This window comes from Lycorma delicatula, chromosome 12 (assembly GCF_047948215.1).
Source record: "Lycorma delicatula isolate Av1 chromosome 12, ASM4794821v1, whole genome shotgun sequence".
In the NCBI taxonomy this organism is placed as follows: Eukaryota; Metazoa; Arthropoda; class Insecta; order Hemiptera; family Fulgoridae; genus Lycorma; species Lycorma delicatula.
The window spans coordinates 47,463,276-47,484,652 of NC_134466.1; the positions used below are offsets into that span (position 1 = coordinate 47,463,276).

Sequence of the window (21,377 nt, forward strand, 5' to 3'; positions counted from 1 at the left end):
TTTGGTTAAAATTATTTTGAGAGAAATAAGCCTATAATTTAAATTTTCGTTTGCAGTGTTCAGTTTTCATAACTGTTTAATCGTGTTTGATTTTCAATAAAAACAAATTTGAAAACATTGTGTTCGGTGTTCGTAGATGCTGATTACATCACCTTTTTAAGAATTAAATTTTTTACTAGTTTTGTAGAAAACGTTTTTCCATTTATTACTTAACAAAGTTATTTTAAGCTAAACATTAAAAGGTTGTATTTTTGACCCCCTAATTTTGGATTTTAAGTCAGATATCTTAAAAACTAAAGTAGAAACAGTTGTGAGACCTAATTTATTGAATTTTTCAGGTCAAAAACCATTAATTTACTCTCTAGATTAACCTACAAAAAATTTCGGTACGACCTCATTTCACTAAGGGAGCTGAGATCCAGGCGAAATTTTCGCTAGCCGTAACTTCCTAACGAAGCGTATCTAGACCTATGTTTATGTGAACTTTCTTTTTGTTTTGATAAGCAGAATATGCCTGTAAAGTATTGTAGATTCCTCGTGAAACACTATATATATGCTTTCGGCTCAAAGTATCTTCGTGCATCAATCTGGAAATATCTCCTAACGTTCAGATTAATTTTTAATATTCTTTTTAAAATAATATCTTGTATCACAATTGAGATATGTTTTGTGAGCAATACATCGATATGTTTGTTATGGTGCCCGAAAAGCACCATGCCCGTAGAAAAACTAAGGCAAATCGTTTTTGCGATCTCTTCGGTGTTTGGTACGCAAGCCTGTAGCTGCTTTGTTTCTTTTTTGCCAAGGCTTGACGAAATGGATGTGGGAGATGTGTGGTTTCAGCAGGATGGAGCCAGAGCGCGAACTGCAATGCGTGTTTTGAGGGAAAACTTCCCTGGATTTGTATTTATTGAACCTTTAAATCGGCAAATTATGCTGTCGCATTCTATACATAAGGTTCTATAGATCCTCAAATTCTCATAGATCCAGAAAAATAATGAATCCAGTTTTTATTAGGCATGGGATTTTTTATACACTTAAATCTTCATACTTCATACATTCTTATACAGCCATTAGGAAAGCAATCAGCCTTAAAAATTCAACAAAGTAGGTTGATCAACTTACGGTATCATAGAACATATTTTTCAAGACTGTAAAAGAAACAATGCTCTTTCAAAGTTTATTATGATTAACTGATCGAACAGTTATACCCCCTGTAGATCAGTTGGTGTCAGTTTGATTGCTGGCACTTTTCACCTATCTTTTTCATCTCAGCTTCTTTAAAAATTATTAAGTTGTAGAAGTTGAAATTTTGCAATAATATATTTGTAAGTGTAAAAATTTCAGCTGTAAGTATTTTTATATAGAAAATTTATATAAAAAAAATTTATTATGAAACTGAACATTCTTGGACTTTAGTTGTTAAACAAAACCTAACCTCAAAACCAGTTAGAAAGTATTAAATTTTAGATTCTAAAAGTTTTTAGGAAATTTAACTATGTAACGCCAACTTATGTCACTAGTTTAATCTTATGTAATCCCTCTGTTAGGAAACAGGTGTCTTTCCAGTAAGTTACAATAAAAATATAACTGATAGACGATACCAGCAAAGTTCTGCAGATACAGTCATAAAGGCAGCTGACATATTTCCTTGTTGCCTGTAAGGGATGATGGATAAAAAAGAGATTGTGACCTAGTTAGATCAACCTGGAACTCTGTTTCATCCAGGGAGAATACAGCTCAACTGCATTGGCTACGTAGATTCACTGTGAAAACTGACTGGAACATCTAATATCAGGTGTAGCTGTTACATACCATTGATCTAGAATTGTTTGCTGTTTCAGCTATTCAAAATTTTTAAATTAAATATAATTATAAAATACCAGTTTCATAAAAAAAAAAACCCACTGGGTTGGTCTAGTGGTGAATGCGTCTTCCCAAATCAGCTGATTTGGAAGTCGAGAGTTCCAGTGTTCAAGTCCTAGTAAAGTCAGTTATTTTTACACAGATTTGAATACTACATCGTGGATACCGATGTACTTTGGTGGTTGGCTTTAAATTAACCAGACATCTCAGGAATGGTTTATCTGAGACTACAAGATTACACTTCATTTACACTCGTACGTATCATCCTCTGAAGTATTATCTGAAATGTAATTACCGGAGGCTACACAGGAAACAGAAAGAATGCAATGAATGAAGAAATGGGTTTCACGATACTGAAAATTGTTAATTATATTTTTTAATACATTCTTTAAATTCATTCCATCCCAGTAATGCAATTGCCTTTCATACATTTACTTGATAGTCTTTTTTGGCATTGATACTATTGAATTTCATCTTAGTTAATTCTTTCATTTCAGTTTTCTCATTCCGAATACATTCACACATTTTAATTGGTACATTTACTATAGCAGCAATGTCTTTTGCACTTGACATTGTTGCCCAAGTACCTTAGGAATATCCTCGCAAATAATAACCACAGCAGCTTCCAAACCGTGAGCTATTGTTCTTAAAAAGAAAGCCATATGAAAAAGTATTAAATTTTTTTTTACCATGCCTTGCTCACGATATCTGCATATAACGGGCTAATGACGATAGCTTGTGATTAAATTTTAAAAACATCACAGAAGTCAGTTATTGTCATATCTTTGCATTTCTTATAATAACAATGCTAAATCCTCGCTGTTCAACTGATTTTATTTTGTTATAGTTATTTCAACTTTAAAAACATTTTTAATTTCAGGAGTGAATTGACCATCTCTATTTTAGATGTAGAAAGTATTTATTTCATTTCTGATATAATTTTATTGTCCAACGAGCAACCTCAAAAACTGATTTTGTTGATCTTTAAATTTTGTAATTTGTTAGCGTACATAGAATCAATGGTGACTTTTTGTATGTTATTTACAACTAAATAATCAACAAGTGGGCAGAATGTTATTAAACTCTGGGACATCTAGATCCTGATAACATTATGGGCTGCATGCTCAGGTCCTGGAGGAGCTGGGCTGTGGTAGAGTGCATGATCACGGACATCATCAAGGGTAAACTGGCAGATGGATAGTGGGTGACGGCCAATCTCTGGAAGTGGGCACAGCGGGGACCCCCCCCTGGGTCATCGCCTGCCGATGATTACCGATGAACATCAGATCCTGCTACTCAGAAGGCGGCAGTACATGTATCCCGCATTCGTCACATAGGAACCGTGTTCATGCCTCGCGGCCAGGTCGAGTTCCTATGGGAAGACAAGGCAGGTTTTTCTAGTCGGTGAGAGCCCGACACTAACGTCTGTTGCGGTCGGATGGGTGGTTGGCAGACCTTTTTCCTCCTCCTTCGAGAAAAAATATTTACCTTACTCCGACTTTTTCGCTGTTTGACCCCTTTTTTGTATAGGATAACTGGAGTAAAAACCAAGTAGAAGCCTAATGCAAAGAAAGAAATCGTTAACACTGTTCAAAGTATTACATTTTAGAATAGCAGCGCATTTACTTTTCGATTATTCTGATCGTTATAAGAAAGTAATTTTTATAATGAATAAAATACTTTAGTATATAGCATGCTTTAGAACTATAAGTATTATATTTTTACATATAAATTTATATATATATATATATATAGTAATATAAAAAATAATTTGAGTGTAATAATAATATTAAGCCTGTGGCATGTGAACACGTTCTAGATTGTTCTATCCTCCATGCATGACTTATTGGAGTTCGATGTGCGACTGTGTTGTGAGGTTGTGTTGTGGCAGTTGTTTATTTAAGTTTTTAATACATTTATAATTTAATTGGTTGAGAAAATATGATGATGACGATGAGTACTGCTGAAACTCCATCAGTTGATTTAAGTTCATATAGAGATCAACATTTTAAGGTATAGTTAATAATTTATAAAATATGTATTAATAAAAAAACTTATTTGTGTTTTTTATAGGTAAATTGGATTATTTGTTTTTCAGCCGGCTGTATATATAATCAAACTCTGTGTTAATGATTACATTATGTCTAGTTTGCTATGATGGTGAAATTACAAACTTATTTATTAGGTTAGGAATTGTAAAGTTGAGTTTCATAATATTGAAAATGACACAAAAATAAGCCTTACAGTATGTTTCGTTCCTTAATGAAATTAAAAAACCATTAAACTGTTTATTAAATGTGTCTGTACAATACTTATTGGTTATGCTATATACAATAATATGTTAGTAAAAAATGAAGTCTATTCCTCAGTAAACAATTTTTTTTGCGTTTGAAATGAAGATCTGAAAATTCACGAATTTACATGAGAATATAGCTATATCAGCTTACTTGACATTAAATTAAAATAAAATATTACTGCCATTTTTTCAATTAAAATGTCTTTGAGAAATTAAAATGCTATTTCAGAACTAAAAGTACAGTAAGCATTTGGGACCAAAGATATAAGCAGGATATGCATAATGATATATATATATATATATACATATTGATATACATATATACTTTGATTAAATCCTGTCACTTTGTTGTAACTCATGACCCAACTTCCTACACAGTTTGAAAACTATATTTCTATCTTTCTAAGTAACATTGAGTAAATTGTTTTGTAGGAAGTTGTTGATTAGTATGTATTATTGGTATTAATGTAGTAAGCGATCTATCGCTGTTGTTAGTTAGTTCTCAAATGGCACCACTGAAATGCTATATTGAAATAAGAAAATAAATAAAATTATAAATATAATCTAACCAAACTTTGCTCTCTAATCTTGACTAGCGAGCAAAGGAAGCGTAAGTTAAGGTTGGTTAGATTATATTTATAATTTTATATTTTCTTATTTCAATATAGCGTTTCAATAGCACCATCTAAGAACTAACTACAGTGGTAGATCACCTGCCACATTAATATCATATTATTTGTTGATAGCAGTTCATTTAGAATAGTTGTAAAGATGAAAATATTTCTTAAAAAAAAAAAATTGTCTGAAATTTTTGGATCAATTGCATCATTTCAAAAGTAACATTGGATGATAATTTATTTCTTTTTCATATTACAGGGATCACGAGCTGAACAAGAACGTTCATTAAAAACATCAACCACATTATATGTTGGAAATCTATCATTTTACACGACAGAAGAACAAATTTATGAATTGTTCTCAAAATGTGGAGATATCAAACGTATTGTTATGGGGTTGGATAAATATAAAAAAACACCATGTGGCTTCTGTTTTGTAGAGTATCCTTTTTTTATAATACTTTGTTAAATTTTCTTGTAACTGTTATTATTATCATTATTTATTTTTACCTTTATGCATCACTAGGGCAGAATATTTGTCTATAACAATATGGCTTTTGTGTAGGTAGATCTGTGACAACCAGTCTTAGAGGTGTTCTGATGTTTACTGTTCCAAAAATTTAATTGAATGGACAAGTTTTTATATATTTTGATTTCTGCAGGCACGATTTATTTATTTCTAATTTGATTTATTACCCTCTTGATTTATTTCTGTTGAAGCTAGTATGTCTTGTTGTTTTGGTTGACACCAGTGAATACTATATATTATCTTTTCACAAGATTTGACAGTTTTATGGCTCTTTTATTCTGTACTTAAATATTACAGAATTTTCATGAATAAAATTTATTTGGTTTTGAAACTGTATGATCTTAGCAGTCGTACAGCTTATTTAATAATGATTAAACAACAGTTTGTTGGGCAAATGACCAATTTTCAGCAAATGGCAAACAGCTTATTCATTTCATCTGTTTTCATTAGCTTAATGTTTGTTAGAGTTAGCCTGTCAGCTTTGTTTGGTGATGCAGTATGTTTACTACACAGTATTAATATTGGGCTGTAAAAGATAGTTTATATCGAAGTGAAACGGGAGTTCTTTTTTTTGTGACAGTCAAACCGATATTTTCCGACATGTCACTATTATTAGTACCTAATAATTTAATGACTATGGCTAGCGGTAATAAAGTTTCTGATTACATGGCTCTACAAAGAGATATTGACCGAATTCATGCTTGTTCTATTCCTAACAGAATAGCATTTAATTTGGACAAAACAGTAATTGTATCACCCTAGAAAATCTTTGATGTTAAAATATTTATAAAAATTGGGCCTACATTGTATCTGATGTAGTATATTTATTCTAATCATAAAGTTGTTTTTTTATTCAAAGCTCTTTTCTAGTAAATGCATTTTTGGTATAGTCTCAAAGCCAGAAAGAATCTTGGTTTCTCCTTTTCCCTGTACCTTTTGCTGATCATCCTGGCCAGTCCTACAACATCTCTAGTTTCTTTCCCTCTTCTGATACCAAACTGTTCTTCCCTGCTGTTATCTTCCATTATTTTTAACATTCTTCAGTTCAGTACCCTTAGCAATATTTTCGCAGCATTTAAAATTAGACATATCTGTGCCCTTTACATTTTTTTGTGTCCCACTTTCTTTGGCAAGGAAAGGAATTCTTTAATGGATTAAAAATATTTATCAAACTGCTTTAGCCTTTTTGTAAAATGTTTTTCTATCATCATAATAATATGGTAATTTATTCATAAATTTTCGTTCGTCATAATTTTGATTACATTCAAATAATGCTGTTTTTAAGGACTTCCCACAAATTTATTTGTTCTTTTGTTATAGTTACGAGTTTAAATTTCCTTTGAAATCTGTCAGCCTAAATTTGATTATCGTTGTATAAATAATTAATAAAGGAACCATCATTAAAGATTTTTACAAGTCTTATTTATGCCTTTCTTTTGTAGCCTAAAAACTCTTGTTTTGATGATGATTCCACAAAACAATACTGAGTATTGTTTGTGGGAGTTTATCACTGTGTGACAATCCATGATAAAACTGTTCTTATAATTTTTCATCAGCAAAGATATTTGAGCTTAGTTTTTCCCATATGTTATGTACAATCCAAATCTCTTCGTTTTTTTTTTTTTTTTAGTAAATCAAAGTTCACATAGTCAAATGTTTTTAGATATAAAAATATGCATATGGTCATTTCTTTTGAATCCATTATATTTATCACCTTTTTTATGTTATTCACTTTTGGAAGATTTAGCTTTTTTAAACCTAATTTTCTCTGCTATCGATATATTGTTTTCAATTAGATGAGATTTTAATCTATTAATCATTATTCTTTCAAATATTTTTGAAAATATGGAAACAAACACTGGTGTATAATTTTCTTGTCTTGTTTAATTATACATTTTTGTAATTTTTAATTTGATAATTGCTCAGGGATTACTTTGCTTACATTGAGACATTAATTAAACCAACTTGATGGGTTACTCTATTTTTGTCTCGTACAGTTTTTTAGGACCTCACATGATGTTTCGTGAATCCTTGATTCATTATTTTTCAGATGCAATTATTGAACCCACCCCACCTTTTGAAACCAGTTCTAAGACCTGTTACTTATAAACATGTTCTCAAGTAAATTAATCTCAAGTTTTATTGATATCCTCCCATAATTAGGGTCTTAGAAGTGGGTTATATGTTTCCTATTAATGATTTATGAATTTTTCAAATTTTGAGCAAAAGTTTGAATTATTAAGCTTTTTTAAACAGAACTGAAAGTAATTGGATATGCTTTTTAAAAGGTTAATTTTAAATCTCTGTTGTTTTTTTTATTTATTCCTTAATTATGATTTTATCAGATATTATTGTAGAGCTGATGCAGAAGGCTGTATGAGGTACATAAATGGAACTAGATTAGATGACAGAATTGTTCGTACAGATTGGGATGCTGGTTTTGTTGAAGGCAGACAATACGGAAGAGGGAAATCGGGTGGACAGGTCAGTATTTCTTTTAAGATGCCATTTATATATAGAAGATTTATCAAGCTATATCTACTACCTCTATTGACAACAGTTCATTAATTCATTCTATATTGTCCAATAATTTTATAAAACGTATTTTCTATAAAGAAAATTTCCACAAAGTGAATGGACGAATAAAGGAGATAGTTAAGGAAATGATGGTCGAATTTTGGAAAAGAAGTCAGAAAGGAGTCGTGATCTTTAGGAGGTCTGATTAAAAAAAAAAAACATTTCCAGAAAGGTATTCAGATTATTCCATTTTTTCTGTATCTTAAATTCCTAGCTAAATGAAAAATGCAGAACTCATTAGTTACTGAAACTTTGCTAATGATAGTTACATAATCTGTAGATATTTTCAGTTATAAAAAAACTAACTTTTAAACTATGGTAAGATTGATATCTGAATTTCTATAAAATACAAAAAATTATGAATTTTATGTTTTTTCAGAATAGTTCCAAACTTCCATTAATTAGGTTTAGTAATACAATTTTGATTTTTCAAGCTATTATCACTTGTTGCTCTCAAACCAATATAAATATTATTACCACAATGTACAAGTGATATTTCTTGATATTAAAGACTTTCAGAAAATGGCAGCTTTAACAAAAATATTGATTTAAATTTGCTTAATCAATACAGGACATAATCAGTTACTTTTACAATTAAATATAGAACATGTAGTTTTTGTGTAAGGTCAAGTATGAAGAGTGATATTTTAGTGATAGACAGGTCTTTCTGTATTTTATAGTTTTGTCAGATGTGATACAGCTGGGTGCCTGTACAACCTCTTTCAACTAATTATTTAGTCAACTTATCCTTACATACTTTGTACATTATATAGTTAAGAGGAATGTTGGTAAATTAACCACGTATATCTGCATCACAAGTCTCTTAGTGTTGTTATTACAGCACTAAAGTCTAAATGGAATTTTAACAGAATTAATCCACTTTACCGATTGCATCTGTTGTGAGAGTTCAAAATAAGCTTATTTAAATGACATCCTTAAAACATCTCAGTGTTTTATCTAATTTCAAAAGTACTCGTGAACATCCATTTTGTAACCGTTCTACATTTATACAATTTTGTGATGTAATAACATTGCTTAATATTGTTATTCACTTAAATCCTGGTGTATAGGTCTACCTTGCATGCCATCAAATAGAGCAGGGTGTTTTTGGAAAATTAAAGATGATTTGTCATGTAAGATTTAATTATCGTAGCAATTATACAAGATGGCACAAGGTATTGATTAAGGAAATTCAAAATTAATGGCTGAACAATAGTTAAATTTTAAAAACACCTATTGTGGGGCCTAAGAAATAGAAATAAAAAATTCTGATTGTATATAAAAAATAAACTTATAAAAAGGGTTTAAAAATTAATATATATTTTTAGCATCACTATCCTTTTGTTGGGTACATGAAATGATCTTGAGTTTCCTAATTCAACTTTACATTTATATTTTGTTCAAAAGTAGTTTCTTACACAAATATGAAAAAGAATTATAATCTTTAAAATAAAAAATATTCTTGCAATCAGAATTTAAACCAATTGAAACATTTTTAGGAAATTTTATGTTATATGTACTTCAGCCTTAGGCTTACTGTTCATGTACGGAATAGGAATTAAAAAGGACTTCTCAAATCGGTCCACAGCCAGTCACTTGATGTAACACCGAAGATGTATATTGTCCCTATCATTAAGGTTCCAGCTATAAGGAGAGGGGTTGGATGGTAAGAACCACCACCTGCTTGCTAGGATGATCTGCAGACTTAGCAGTTTACCATCTTGTACAATGCTTAACGATGTAACTAATTTTTCAGCTGGAATAGAATAGTTAAAATATAGCTTCAAACCATTATAACCAATTTTTAATTTTTTTATTGTTACGTTTAATTCCTTATTCCCTTTATTTAAAAGGTACGTAGAGTTTATTATTTTATTTTTTCCTGTAAAACTATATTACATTATTAAATTTCAGGTACGTGACGAGTACCGTTCAGATTTTGATAGTGGTCGAGGTGGATATGGAAAAATTATACAGCAGAAAGTTGTACAAACAACAGATGTGGGACCATTTCCAAGATAAAAAATACTTACCATTAATTGTATCATAATTAAATCTAATCATATACTTATTAAATAATTTTTTTATTCAAATTACTGTTTTAAATAAAAACAAAAGTCTGTTAATTTATAAGTTTTGATTTTTATTTGTTTAAGCATCATAAATGATTATTTATTATTCATCATTACCTTTTTTTTTGTTATATATTACATTGTATATTTTTGATATTATTTTTCATCAGATGTTTGTAATTAGCTTATCTTTTTGTAGATAAATGATACTTTTTACACGAGTTGATAATTATTTAAAATTTTTATTTATTTTTTTTGTTTAATGTTATTATTTATTTTTACTTAAAAGTGTTTCACTGTTAATGAAAAAGTATAATATATAAAGTGAATTTTTAATATTAATACTGATATACATTTTTTTAAATTAATTTACATATGAAAGTATCTATGAAGGATGATGGTCCACTTTATGTTTTATCATTCATATCAAATTCTATGAATTTTAGATGTGTGAAATTTGTAAAGCTAATTATTGCCAATTCTCTTTCATGCTGTTTTTGTGTGTGAGTGTTTATGTGTGTGCATGCACATGCACATGTTTATACCCTTAAATGAATGTATTCATTATTATTTTTGTTATTTTGTTATATCACCGTAATTGCAAAAAAAGCAGTATTAAATCTCATGCCCTCAAGGCGCTATTTTCTTTTGTTGCTATGTGCAATAGCAACACGTAAAGGTGAATATACTGTTTATTTACTTTGTACTAATATTGTAAATTTTTTGTATATAGGTATGTAATGTTTCTGAATATTATATCATTTTTAATCATTTTTAGAAAATTTTGTCTGTTCATTGCTTTACCCAACTTTCCTAAAGTATATCTTTTGATTGATTTTTAGAGTGCTGTAACAAAGGTACGATGAAACTCTAAACTATAATATTATATCTTTATTTTTTTTAGGAGGGTATTTTATTTATATTAAAAGAGTATGTTGTTATACTTACTTTCTGTTTTATCAGAGTTAAACTTAAATTATCAGGGAAGTTTCTAAAAAAAAAAAAACAAATTTAAATAAAACAAACTATATTTTGAATTATTTTGTTGGTCTTCATTGCATTTTATTCTGCAAATCTGTTATAATTTTGTGGGCAAGACATACACTACTCTGACAGAAACATTTTCTTATGTGTTGGCTCTTCCTCTTCATTCTTCTTTCCTTATCCCTTATTCCTTCTTCCATTGATAATTTGGAATTAAAAATTATTCGTGGTTCAATGCAATGCCTTTTTTTTATAAAGGACTTGACTTCCTCTGAGACAATTTAAAATCAATAAAACTGCAACTAGGTGAAGAACTTATCAAATCAATGAGCAGTTGTTTATTGAAATGGGCAGTTGATTTTTATAGAAAAGGAAAACTCAAAAAATAATTAGAATTTGTGTATTAAAACTGTGTTAAGTAACAAAGAATAAAAGTTGAATTTACTTTACCTTAGTATTTTCCCTCTTTCATGAATAAGTTTTCTCAATCTCTTAATACCATTTAAATTCCAACCTGGTATGAACTTTATGATCTTATGCATAACTGTTTTAACTTTAGGTCAATCTCCTCTTCATCCAGGTCATGATTGTGCTAACAGGTGTTTTTAACAGTCCATAGCTAAGGATTTTTTTTCTTTAGTTAAGTTTTAGCATTACAGTATAAATCATTCACTGAACGGCTTCAATACTGGTATTGCTGTTGAAATGGAAGCAGTACTTGCACATTTCTCAGTGTAGAAGGAAGTCTGGTCATTTTTAAATTCATACTTCAGTCTGCAAATAATCATCCCTGCAGATATACATGGCTCTAATGTGAAAATTTATCACTGCTTGCATTTTTGTCCTTTGTTCTGGTGTGTAACTGAAGAATCATTAAAAAATTAATATGATTACTATGTAATAAATAGAAAACCACTTGTATACATATATAAATTCTGTGAGTTTATGAGTAATTACAGAGAAGGCAGTCAATTTTATTATGCTAATATCAAGAAAACAAAAACACAAACATTGGCTTGGCGAGGAGTTGAACGTACTGATTAAAATAGATGATTTGATTTGTTTTCACTTTCTTTTTCTGTTGAGATTAGTGTGAGGTCAGATCAAAAAAAATATAAAAATTGAATTTGACTGTAAGCAAACCAGTTTTGAAGCAGGTAATGGGTGTAATGAAATGAGTTCAGTGATAAAGAAAAACTAAAAAGATTAAAAATAAATATAGTCGTTTAATTTTTCTATATTAGCTAAAATATATAAACTTAAAGCTTAGTTATAAATATATAACCTTTAAGAAACTTTATGACAGTTCCTTAAAACTTATTGGACTGAATTTTTTAAGTTTTTTTTTATATAAATCCTTTTTTAGTCTGTAAATGTTGCCAACTAAGTATTTTTTTTAAAAATATGTACCTTTTTCAGTTATTAAGAATAAGAAGTAGCATGTAAATAGCCCCTCAAAATAACCCAGAATTAAATTGTTTAAACATTTATAAGAGATGTGTTTTATTGTAAAAATATAATTTATCTTTAATAAAAAAATTTACAAACTTTATTGTAATAAAACAATTAAATATACATTTAAAGAAGAAAAAAGATTAGTTTCTAATGAAACAATTAAGTAATCCAGGTTTGACAGCAGATTGCAGTGTGTATATATGATTTTAAATACAGAGTGATTTTTTAGTCCTGTTACCCAATTTTAAATGTAATTTAAGAAAGAGAAATTTAGGTGGAATAAAAACATGTATTTGTTACTTACAAAAGTGATTTAATAAAAATCTATTACTTACATAATTGTTAAAGAAAATGCTCAAAATGCCCACCCCTTGCGGTTGTACATGCATGGACTCTTTTCAGCATATTAGCAGAAACCTTTTTAAGAGTTGCATTGGAAATGCAACTCTTAAATCTGATTAAATTGACGTGATTAAATCTGTTATATTGACTTAAGTTCATCAATAGTGTGAGGATTGTTTTTAAAGGCCTTGGACTTAATATAACCCCACAAAAAGTAGTCAGGAGATGTGAGGTCTGGGGACCTTGGGGGCCATAAGCCCATGCTTATTATTCGATCATCAAAGAACTCTTGCAGAAAATCCACGGTTTCTCAAGATGTGTGGCATGTAGCGCCGTCTTGCTGAAACCAGCATTACCGTTCTTGAGGTTCTAAGAGGGACACAAATTGGCGCACAATATTCCTGTATACTTCACCATTTACTGTTTGTTCAAAGAATATGGGTCCGACTATACGATGACGAGATATCGCACACCACACACCAATTTTTTCAGGATGCAAAGATTTATCTTGTACCGCGTTAGGATTTTCCGCCAGGACTTTCAAATTCGACAGTTTTTACTGTTCACATAACCGTCGAGATGGATCCAAGCTTCATCACTAAAGAACACTGTGTTTAAAAATTTGATTCCGTTATCGTTTACGAGATACCTAAACTGACCGCAATATTGCAATCGCTTGTTTAAATCTGGAGGCTGAAGCTCTTGGACTAATCGTATGCGATACGGGTACAATTTCAATTTTTTAGCAGCTTTCTGAACACTCAAATATGACAAACTGACCTAAGTAGAAAGTTTTCGTAAACTTTTCCATGGAGAATTGAGCAATTTTGTTTTCACATTCTCTAAAATGTCATCTGTCAAGCGAGTTGGTCGACCGCTATGTTTTCTGTCGCAAACAACTACGTGTCTCTCGAAATCGGTTTGCTATCCTAGAAATTGATATTTTTTCTGGCATAGGAACACCAACAAATTTAATTTGAAATGATTCTTTTACACTCGCATACAATTTCGTAGCAAAATATTGTTCAAGGATGAAAACTCATTGTTCTATGGTAAAAGACATTCTGTTCGTAACACGACCAGAAACGGCACAAAAGTTTACACAGCTCAAGGAGAATCAACTCACACTGCCGTATCTATACTGTCTGAGTATCGCTACATGTCACAAAACAAAATTTCCCTTTCTTAGAAAAAAATTACCAGACATCAACAATTGGGTAACAGGACTAAAAAAATCACCTGTATTATATACATTGAATTCTTGTGTAGTAAATTCAGTAATTAAAAACACAAATTGCTTTGGATGTAAAATAGTTTATTTAATCAATGTGACATTTTTTTCACATTCCAACATAAACTCCAGGATCATTAATATACATTTGTCCCAGCTTTGAATCAGATTATTCATATCTCCTGTGAAAAATTTTTTATCCTTAATGTCAGAACCAATTTAGCACATTTTTTTTTTATCATTACCATTAAACTTCTTACCATGTAGCACCTTCTTGAGTGGTCCATACAAGTGGAAATGCAATAGGACCAAGTCAGGACTGTATTAGGTGAGGTGGTACTTTACTTTGCAATTTGTCAATAGTTTCTTGATTTACATGAGCTGCATGAGGCCAGATATTATTGTGAAGCAGAATGGTGCTTTTATGCCAAGATCCAGGGTGTTTTTGAACACGCCTTGGCTTCACTGTGTTGATAAGCATGTCACAGTAGTAGGCATTGTTTATTATTCACTGAACTAGAAAATCAACAAAAACTAGGCTTTCTGCATCTTAAAAAATTGTCTGCTATTTTTCCTGTTAATGGTCAGGTTTGGAATTTTTTCTTGACAGGTAAACTTGTGTACTTTCACTCCATCCTCGTGTCTTTTTGATTCTGGTTCATAATTGTAATCCATGTCTCATCACATGTTGAAGGCAATAAAGTATCACTGCAAAGTCTTGTCTCCTTATGGTGATCTGTCGACTCTCTTGGAACCATTTTATTTTATTGTACTCGAATATTTATTGTACTCGAATCGCACATTTTATTGTGCATTTATTTTACTGTACTCGAGCTCGTAGGTAATAATGTTAAGAATGGTACAGAGTCTTGTAATTTTTCAGCTATAATCTCAACTGTAATCCATCGGTCTTCTTGGCTGAGAGTGTCTCTGTGAGTTTTAAAGACCGGAGTTAAAACTTCAGTTTGATGTCCAGAACAGTGCTTGTCAGTCTGAAGTTCAACAGTCGCTAAGTATTGTTAAAGGACAGTAGACGCTCTTAAGTTGTGTTGTGCCAATTTTTCACTACTTAAATGCCACTAACTAATCATTTTCATATGATTCAAATTAAAAATTTCTACAAAAACGTTTGTAAAAATTGAATAATTAGTTCTGAAATTTATAATAGATATTTAAATTTTCCAAATTACTGTTTTCAGACATTTCACAAAATGTTCAGTGTTGTTTGTGCAAATGATATTTTCTTTTACATTAAAATTCACTGTAACCCTGTGTGGTTTCAGTGAATTTTAATATATATGTATATTAAATATAAAAATAACTAATGTGAAATTATTGCTAGCCTCATATGAGGAATATTTCTCGTTCATACAAGGAATATTTCATAGCCATAAATTATTTATTATTTGTAATATAGTGACTTTCATATACTTTTCTTAATATAGTTTGCTATCAGACTGCACTTGTTCCAGAACTTGGAAAGCTTTGTTCTAGAAGAACAAGAGCTTTTTTGGTTTCAGGTTGGTGAGCCATTCTTGCAATTAAGGTGGTGGTTAGACTTATTTTTTTCCTTATAAAGATTAAAAAAAGTCCAAAATGAAGTCTAATTTAGCTTTTTCTAAATATAAAAAAAGAAAAAGAGTTTTGTTTTGCATGATGAAGATTGCTTGAAAATTACCACTTGTTTGACAAGGGCATCCATTTCATCAAATATAGAGTAAAAATTTGTCAATATATTTCTTACCGATACAAAAGATAAAAAAATCCACCCACCACTCTCTTTGCAAAAATGTATTATGTTCTATCTTACTATTGTTTATGCACTCCCAAATTATTTTAAGTTTTTCAGAAATTTCCTTTACATTAATTAATTCTCATATTTTCTTGAATAAGTACTTAAATGCTGTGTGCTTGTCTTCCTTTACTGAGGTTCTTGCAGCAACTGATTTTTTTTAAACCTCAAATACACTTGAGGTATAATAAACCCTTCATCTGCCAAAGGGTTCATAATTATTGCATTATATTGCTGTGTAATTCCTACTCAGATATGTTGATTATACCTAACAGGAAAGAAAGATAAACCAACATTGTTGATAAGTTCTGATATGCAACTGTGTGTCCAAATGTACCATATTTTCTTATAATTAGTGTTATACACATTGTTTATTATTTTGTAAGTCTCACTGTTGTTTTGGTAATTATAAGAAGAGAAGGTTATTATTAAACAAAATTATATAATAGTCTGTTATCAAACTTAGCACCAGCTACAAATTAAAAAATTAAAGTTATATTTTCAGAATTCTAAATTTTACAATGATTTTTCCATTTGAATTTGTTTGAAAAGTAGGCAATTTTTGGATGTTAAACATTATGTTATTTGTAATTGCCATTTGAAAGAAACATTTTGTAAATATTTTTAAATCTAATATTTAAAAAAAACTATTTTGAAGTAATTTATTATTTATAATTTTAAGATGAAAAGAAAGGAGATAAAAAAATATGAGGGTGGTTTGGAAAGTAACCTCCGTTTGGCTATAAATAAAAAACTTGCATAGATAAAAATATTTTATTACAAAAGTACAGCTTTTAAAAATTTTTCAACGTGGTAACCATCTAAATTCAAGCATTTGTCTTAGTGTTTCACTAATTTATAAATACCTTCTTAATAATATTCAGCTGCCTGGATACCTAGCCAACATTTCACGGCATTTTGATGTTAGTCATCTTCATCAAAGTGCTGCGATGCAAGCAGTCTACTGTGAAACTTAGGCAAGCCATTCAGAACAAACGTCGTGGTACACTGTCATCTGGTTTTTTTTTTAATGACAATGAACTTCAAAATGCCATAAAAGGTTGGCTAGTTATACAGGTTGAATTTCCCGAAGAAGGTATTTGTAAATTAGTGAAACGCTATGACAAATGCTTGAATTTAAATGGCGACTATGTAGGAAAATAGGTAAAAGCTGTAGTTTTAAGTTTTGTATAATAAAATATTTTTATTTATAGACAAACAGAGGTTACTTCCTAAACTGCACTCGTAATGTAAAGTGTTCTGGTAGTGTAGCAATCTCAAAATCTATTTTAATTACAAGTACTGTTGTTACATGTTTATATGTCACTGGATTTATTTATTAGCTTCTTCATAGGTTTCATTATTTAAACATTTTGTGTTAATTTTTTTTCTGGTCGAGCTTAGTTCTGCTTAGCTTAGTAATTCAGTTATTTTTTAATTTATAAAATACATAAAATTGTTGATGTACGAGATTTGTTCAGAAATAACCAAACATTTTTAATTATGTTTCAATGAAGATATTTAATGACATACAGTTGGCAGCATTGTATTCCGCATAACCTCCTCTGTAACCACATGTTCTTATATTGTTGATGTCTCGTTTAGTTTTCATGTTATTCTTATTTGAGTGCAACATGTTTTAAGTGTTAGTAGATTTTTGTAATGTGCAATTTTCAGGAGCAATGATACAACGTAAAATTTTACTTGAAACTGGGGAAAACTTTCACAGAAACATTTCAACTTTTGAAACAAACTTATGGAGATGATGCTCTGGGCATACGCAATGTTACAAATGTTTTCACGATTTACAAGTGGTCTTCAGTCGATTGAAGAGACCCTCGACCAGGAAGGTTTTCGACTTCAACTGATGACTCAGAAAGCTGGATTCAGAAAATCTATGATCTGGTGCATGCAAATCACCGATGATTGTTTGAGAACTTGCTGAAGAGGTTAGCATCTTAATTGGATGATGCCATGATATTTTGACTGAAAAATTGCAGCAAAGTTTGTTCCTCGTTTGATGACTGAACAGCAGAAAGTACATTGAGTGGACATTTGTCGGCAACTTCTTGAACATGCCAATGACAATGAAACATTCATGCAAAGGATCATAATGGGAGATGAAAGCTAGCTTGGTTTACAGCTATGACATTGTGATAAAAGTTCAATCATGAAAAATTCACTATTAATACTTAAACACGTAACACTTAAATGACAATAACATCAAAACTATACAAAATATTAACACTCCAAGAACATGTGGTTATAGAGGAGGTTTGGCAGAACATAATGCTGCCAACCGCATGTCACTAAATATCTCTACTGGCATGTAATTAAAAATGTTACACTATTTTCTGAATAGACCTCATATTACTACAAAAGATTTTTACATTTTATAAATTTGCTTCGACACCAAACTTTATAAAAAATTAGTCTCCATTTGCAAAATGTCATCATCCGATATGTCTCAGTTTATTTCTTCCCAAAATCAAAAGAGAATTATATCTTATGAAATAAAAAAAAAATTATAGTATAAAAAGAAATTTTCAGTATTTATTTATGAGGGGGTATTTAAGATAATAATAATTTTGGATTATGTATTAAAAAAATTTAAGAAAAACAATGAAACTGAAAGTACTGATATTTTTGCAACAATTACTGATTGTAATTCTATATTACATATTATTGTAATGGTATGTTACAGGTGCGTGATGAATATAGAACAGATTTTGATAGTGGCCGTGGTGGTTATGGAAAAATTATCCAACAAAAAATTGCTCCGCCAGAAATCGGACCATATCCAAGATAAAATATTAACTTATTAAAATAATAAATTAATTAATGAAAAGTAAAAAATATTACTTTTGAATTGATGATATTACTTTTGAATCATAGATTTAATTACAATCTAAAACAAAAACTGGAATACTGATCTGATATGAAAGTAATTGTGAAGGTTGTTCATGTAAATGAAGCTAATTGTTTTTAAATGGATTTTAAACAGTAAAACTATGTATATTGAGTGTTTTCTTTATTTGTAAACATGCTATTTGTGATGTATCAATATTTTTCCTATTTATTTAATAAAGTGTAAATAGTTGTGATTTTTATTTATTAAATTTTTGTTGCTATTTACTACTGTCTCAAGTGTGAATGTTTCAATTTATTAAAAAGGTTATTTTTTTTGGAAGATTTGGTCAATTAAAAATCACCTCAATTTTTTAGTAAAATGTAATGTGTATCTAGCAATGAGATTACTGTAGATAAGCTTATTTTTAAGAATTAATCTTGATTGGTAATCTCATACAGTAATCTCATTGATCTACAGCAATGAGATTACTGTAGATAAGCTTATTTTTTAAGAATTAATCTTGATTGGTTGTGCCATTAGTTTTAAAGGATCTCTTATAATAAGATGTAATCCCTTAATAGTAGATAAAAATTATGATACTGTTACAGAATGGACGTAATTATTTTAATTTAACTTATGACTAACATTTATAAGATTTTGTCTTATGACGATCAGTTGTTATATATTTAATTTTATCATGTGAATTTTATATTTTAATTGTAGATTATAAATTCCTCCTGAAGACGGCAAAATAGCTGAAAACATTTGAGGAAATCAAATAATATACTGGTTAGCTGTTTACTAATATTATATATAATAATCTTGTACATCCTAACCCTGAAGGGGAAGACACGCACCATGTGACGTTTCCGGTCACCACACTACCCCTTCTGTATGGGCTTTACCGGACATCATCTTCAAAAACCTCGGCGGTAGACATATTGCAAATGCCACAACATTACCATTGGTGTACTTTTAACAAAGGTGGACACGTAGAAACAAAACACATCTCAGTTAGTCTTAAAGAACACTGATGTGCAATCGATTGAAGAAACTGAAATCACCTACACCTATATGAGGAAGTAAAAGTGAATCCAACATACAACTTGAACTAAAACATAAGTCATAACATAAGTAGTAAAGAATTAACAAAAATAAAGAAACGAGAACAATAAAAACAAAAGAGACAAAGGAAGCCAAGTCGTGACTAAACCCCCTTCGATATCTTTTCTTTTGATAGATAAACCATCAATTCCTCAATAGACAATTCGGCCTGGTTACCCTAGTTCTGATGCAAATTCAGCACTGACCTGAGAATGTCCAGTCGACAAATGATATTGTTACATTTCTCATCATATTTCATGAATTCATATACCACATGAAAAGTGTCATGTAACACCCCGCACTGCGGGCATAAACACGTATCAGCCAGTCTGAATCTCGCCAGCTTGTTCAAAAAAACACTGTGTTTTGAAAAAACTGTGTGGCATACTTGTTTGGGGAATCCAGGAGGCGCACAGCAAGCAACTAGTATCTGGGAAGAGATCGTGTGTATATGCTCGTCTTCTGTCTCATCTCATCTAGCTTGCCATAAATCAAATCCATGCTGCTCAACTTCCCAGATCTTTTCGGAAATCAACTTGCCCAACTTCCTAGTAGCATGACGTTCCTGCCATGAAGGCACTACAGGCCTTCTCTGCAACATGTTGAAGGTGCTTCTTGAATTGAATTGCAACTTCTCATTCAGAAACATATTGAGATACTTCTGAGCCTTAACGCATTTAATACGTTGGCCTGTCATTGAAACGCGGGCTTATCATTGTATATAAAATGTAAACGTAACATACTAGTAAAACAATATACATGTACAATACAATGACTAGTACACAGCAGTTTGCGAGAGGCAAACTTCCAGCACATGTATTGTACAGATGACAAGAAAGACAACAAATTTGCAGTATATTCTATAATTAGATATTTTTATGGTTGTTCATCTCTATGGATTGTGAGTTTTCATTCTATCTCCACACCTTATTTTGAACTTCTTTTAATTTTGACTTTATGTTCAATAAATCTTTACTAAGAAAATGAGGATCATTGTAGTAACTGGGTTTTTGACATTTGTTTAGTATGGTGGTGTAGTGTGCTTTTATCACAGGTCATATAATTGAATTCTCTTTCGATTGGAAAATTATTAAATACTCTAAACATTCAGTTTACATGAGTAACATGCAATAATAGTTTGCATGAACTATAGAAACAATGATAGCCATCTGTCCATGCAAGGTTGTTAATGTTTTAGCATTTGTCGTAATAGTATCTCCAATAATTCTGATAATTGTCCGATATTCTGATAATTGTTCTGATAATTCCGATTTATTGTCTCATTTTCACTTTTTATTATGCAAAGATTATGTTGCTGAAAGATATAAAATATTATTACAGATTATAACTATTATTATCATAAAGTATATATATCAAGTGGCTCTCCTTAAATGACAAAAAAAATTAAATCCTATCTGCTGTTTAAAACTATAAACTAAAACAATATTATAAATAATTTTGAACAATTTAGCCGAATTAAGTCGCTGGGTATGGTAGTAACGAAAACGTTTTAAAAGTTATTAAAAACGATTTATTTTTTAAATACGTTCGGTTCGATGTCTCATAAACTTGTAGTTTTAAATCATTTTCATAGCTGACCGTTATGATAAAAAAAGAAAAAAGCCTACTGCGTAAAATGTGTGGTTTGATATCTGTACATA

General features: G+C 30.2%; 1 protein-coding gene across 2 annotated transcripts; it reads left to right on the forward strand.

Annotated features, from left to right (window-relative positions):
• Window positions 1-3,701: 3,701 nt before the first annotated feature.
• On the forward strand, window positions 3,702-18,836 carry Cbp20 (cap binding protein 20). 2 transcript variants are annotated; one of them, XM_075379923.1, is made up of 4 exons: window positions 3,702-3,879; window positions 5,039-5,220; window positions 7,654-7,792; window positions 18,466-18,836. In XM_075379923.1, the coding sequence occupies exons 1-4, from the start codon at window positions 3,808-3,810 to the stop codon at window positions 18,568-18,570; spliced, it is 498 nt and encodes a 165-aa protein (XP_075236038.1). In that variant the 5' UTR covers window positions 3,702-3,807; the 3' UTR covers window positions 18,571-18,836. The 2 variants fall into 2 exon arrangements, with proteins under 2 accessions (XP_075236038.1, XP_075236037.1); XM_075379922.1 differs by lacking the exon at window positions 18,466-18,836 and adding an exon at window positions 9,800-10,730 and having other exon boundaries at window positions 3,705-3,879.
• Window positions 18,837-21,377: the final 2,541 nt, after the last annotated feature.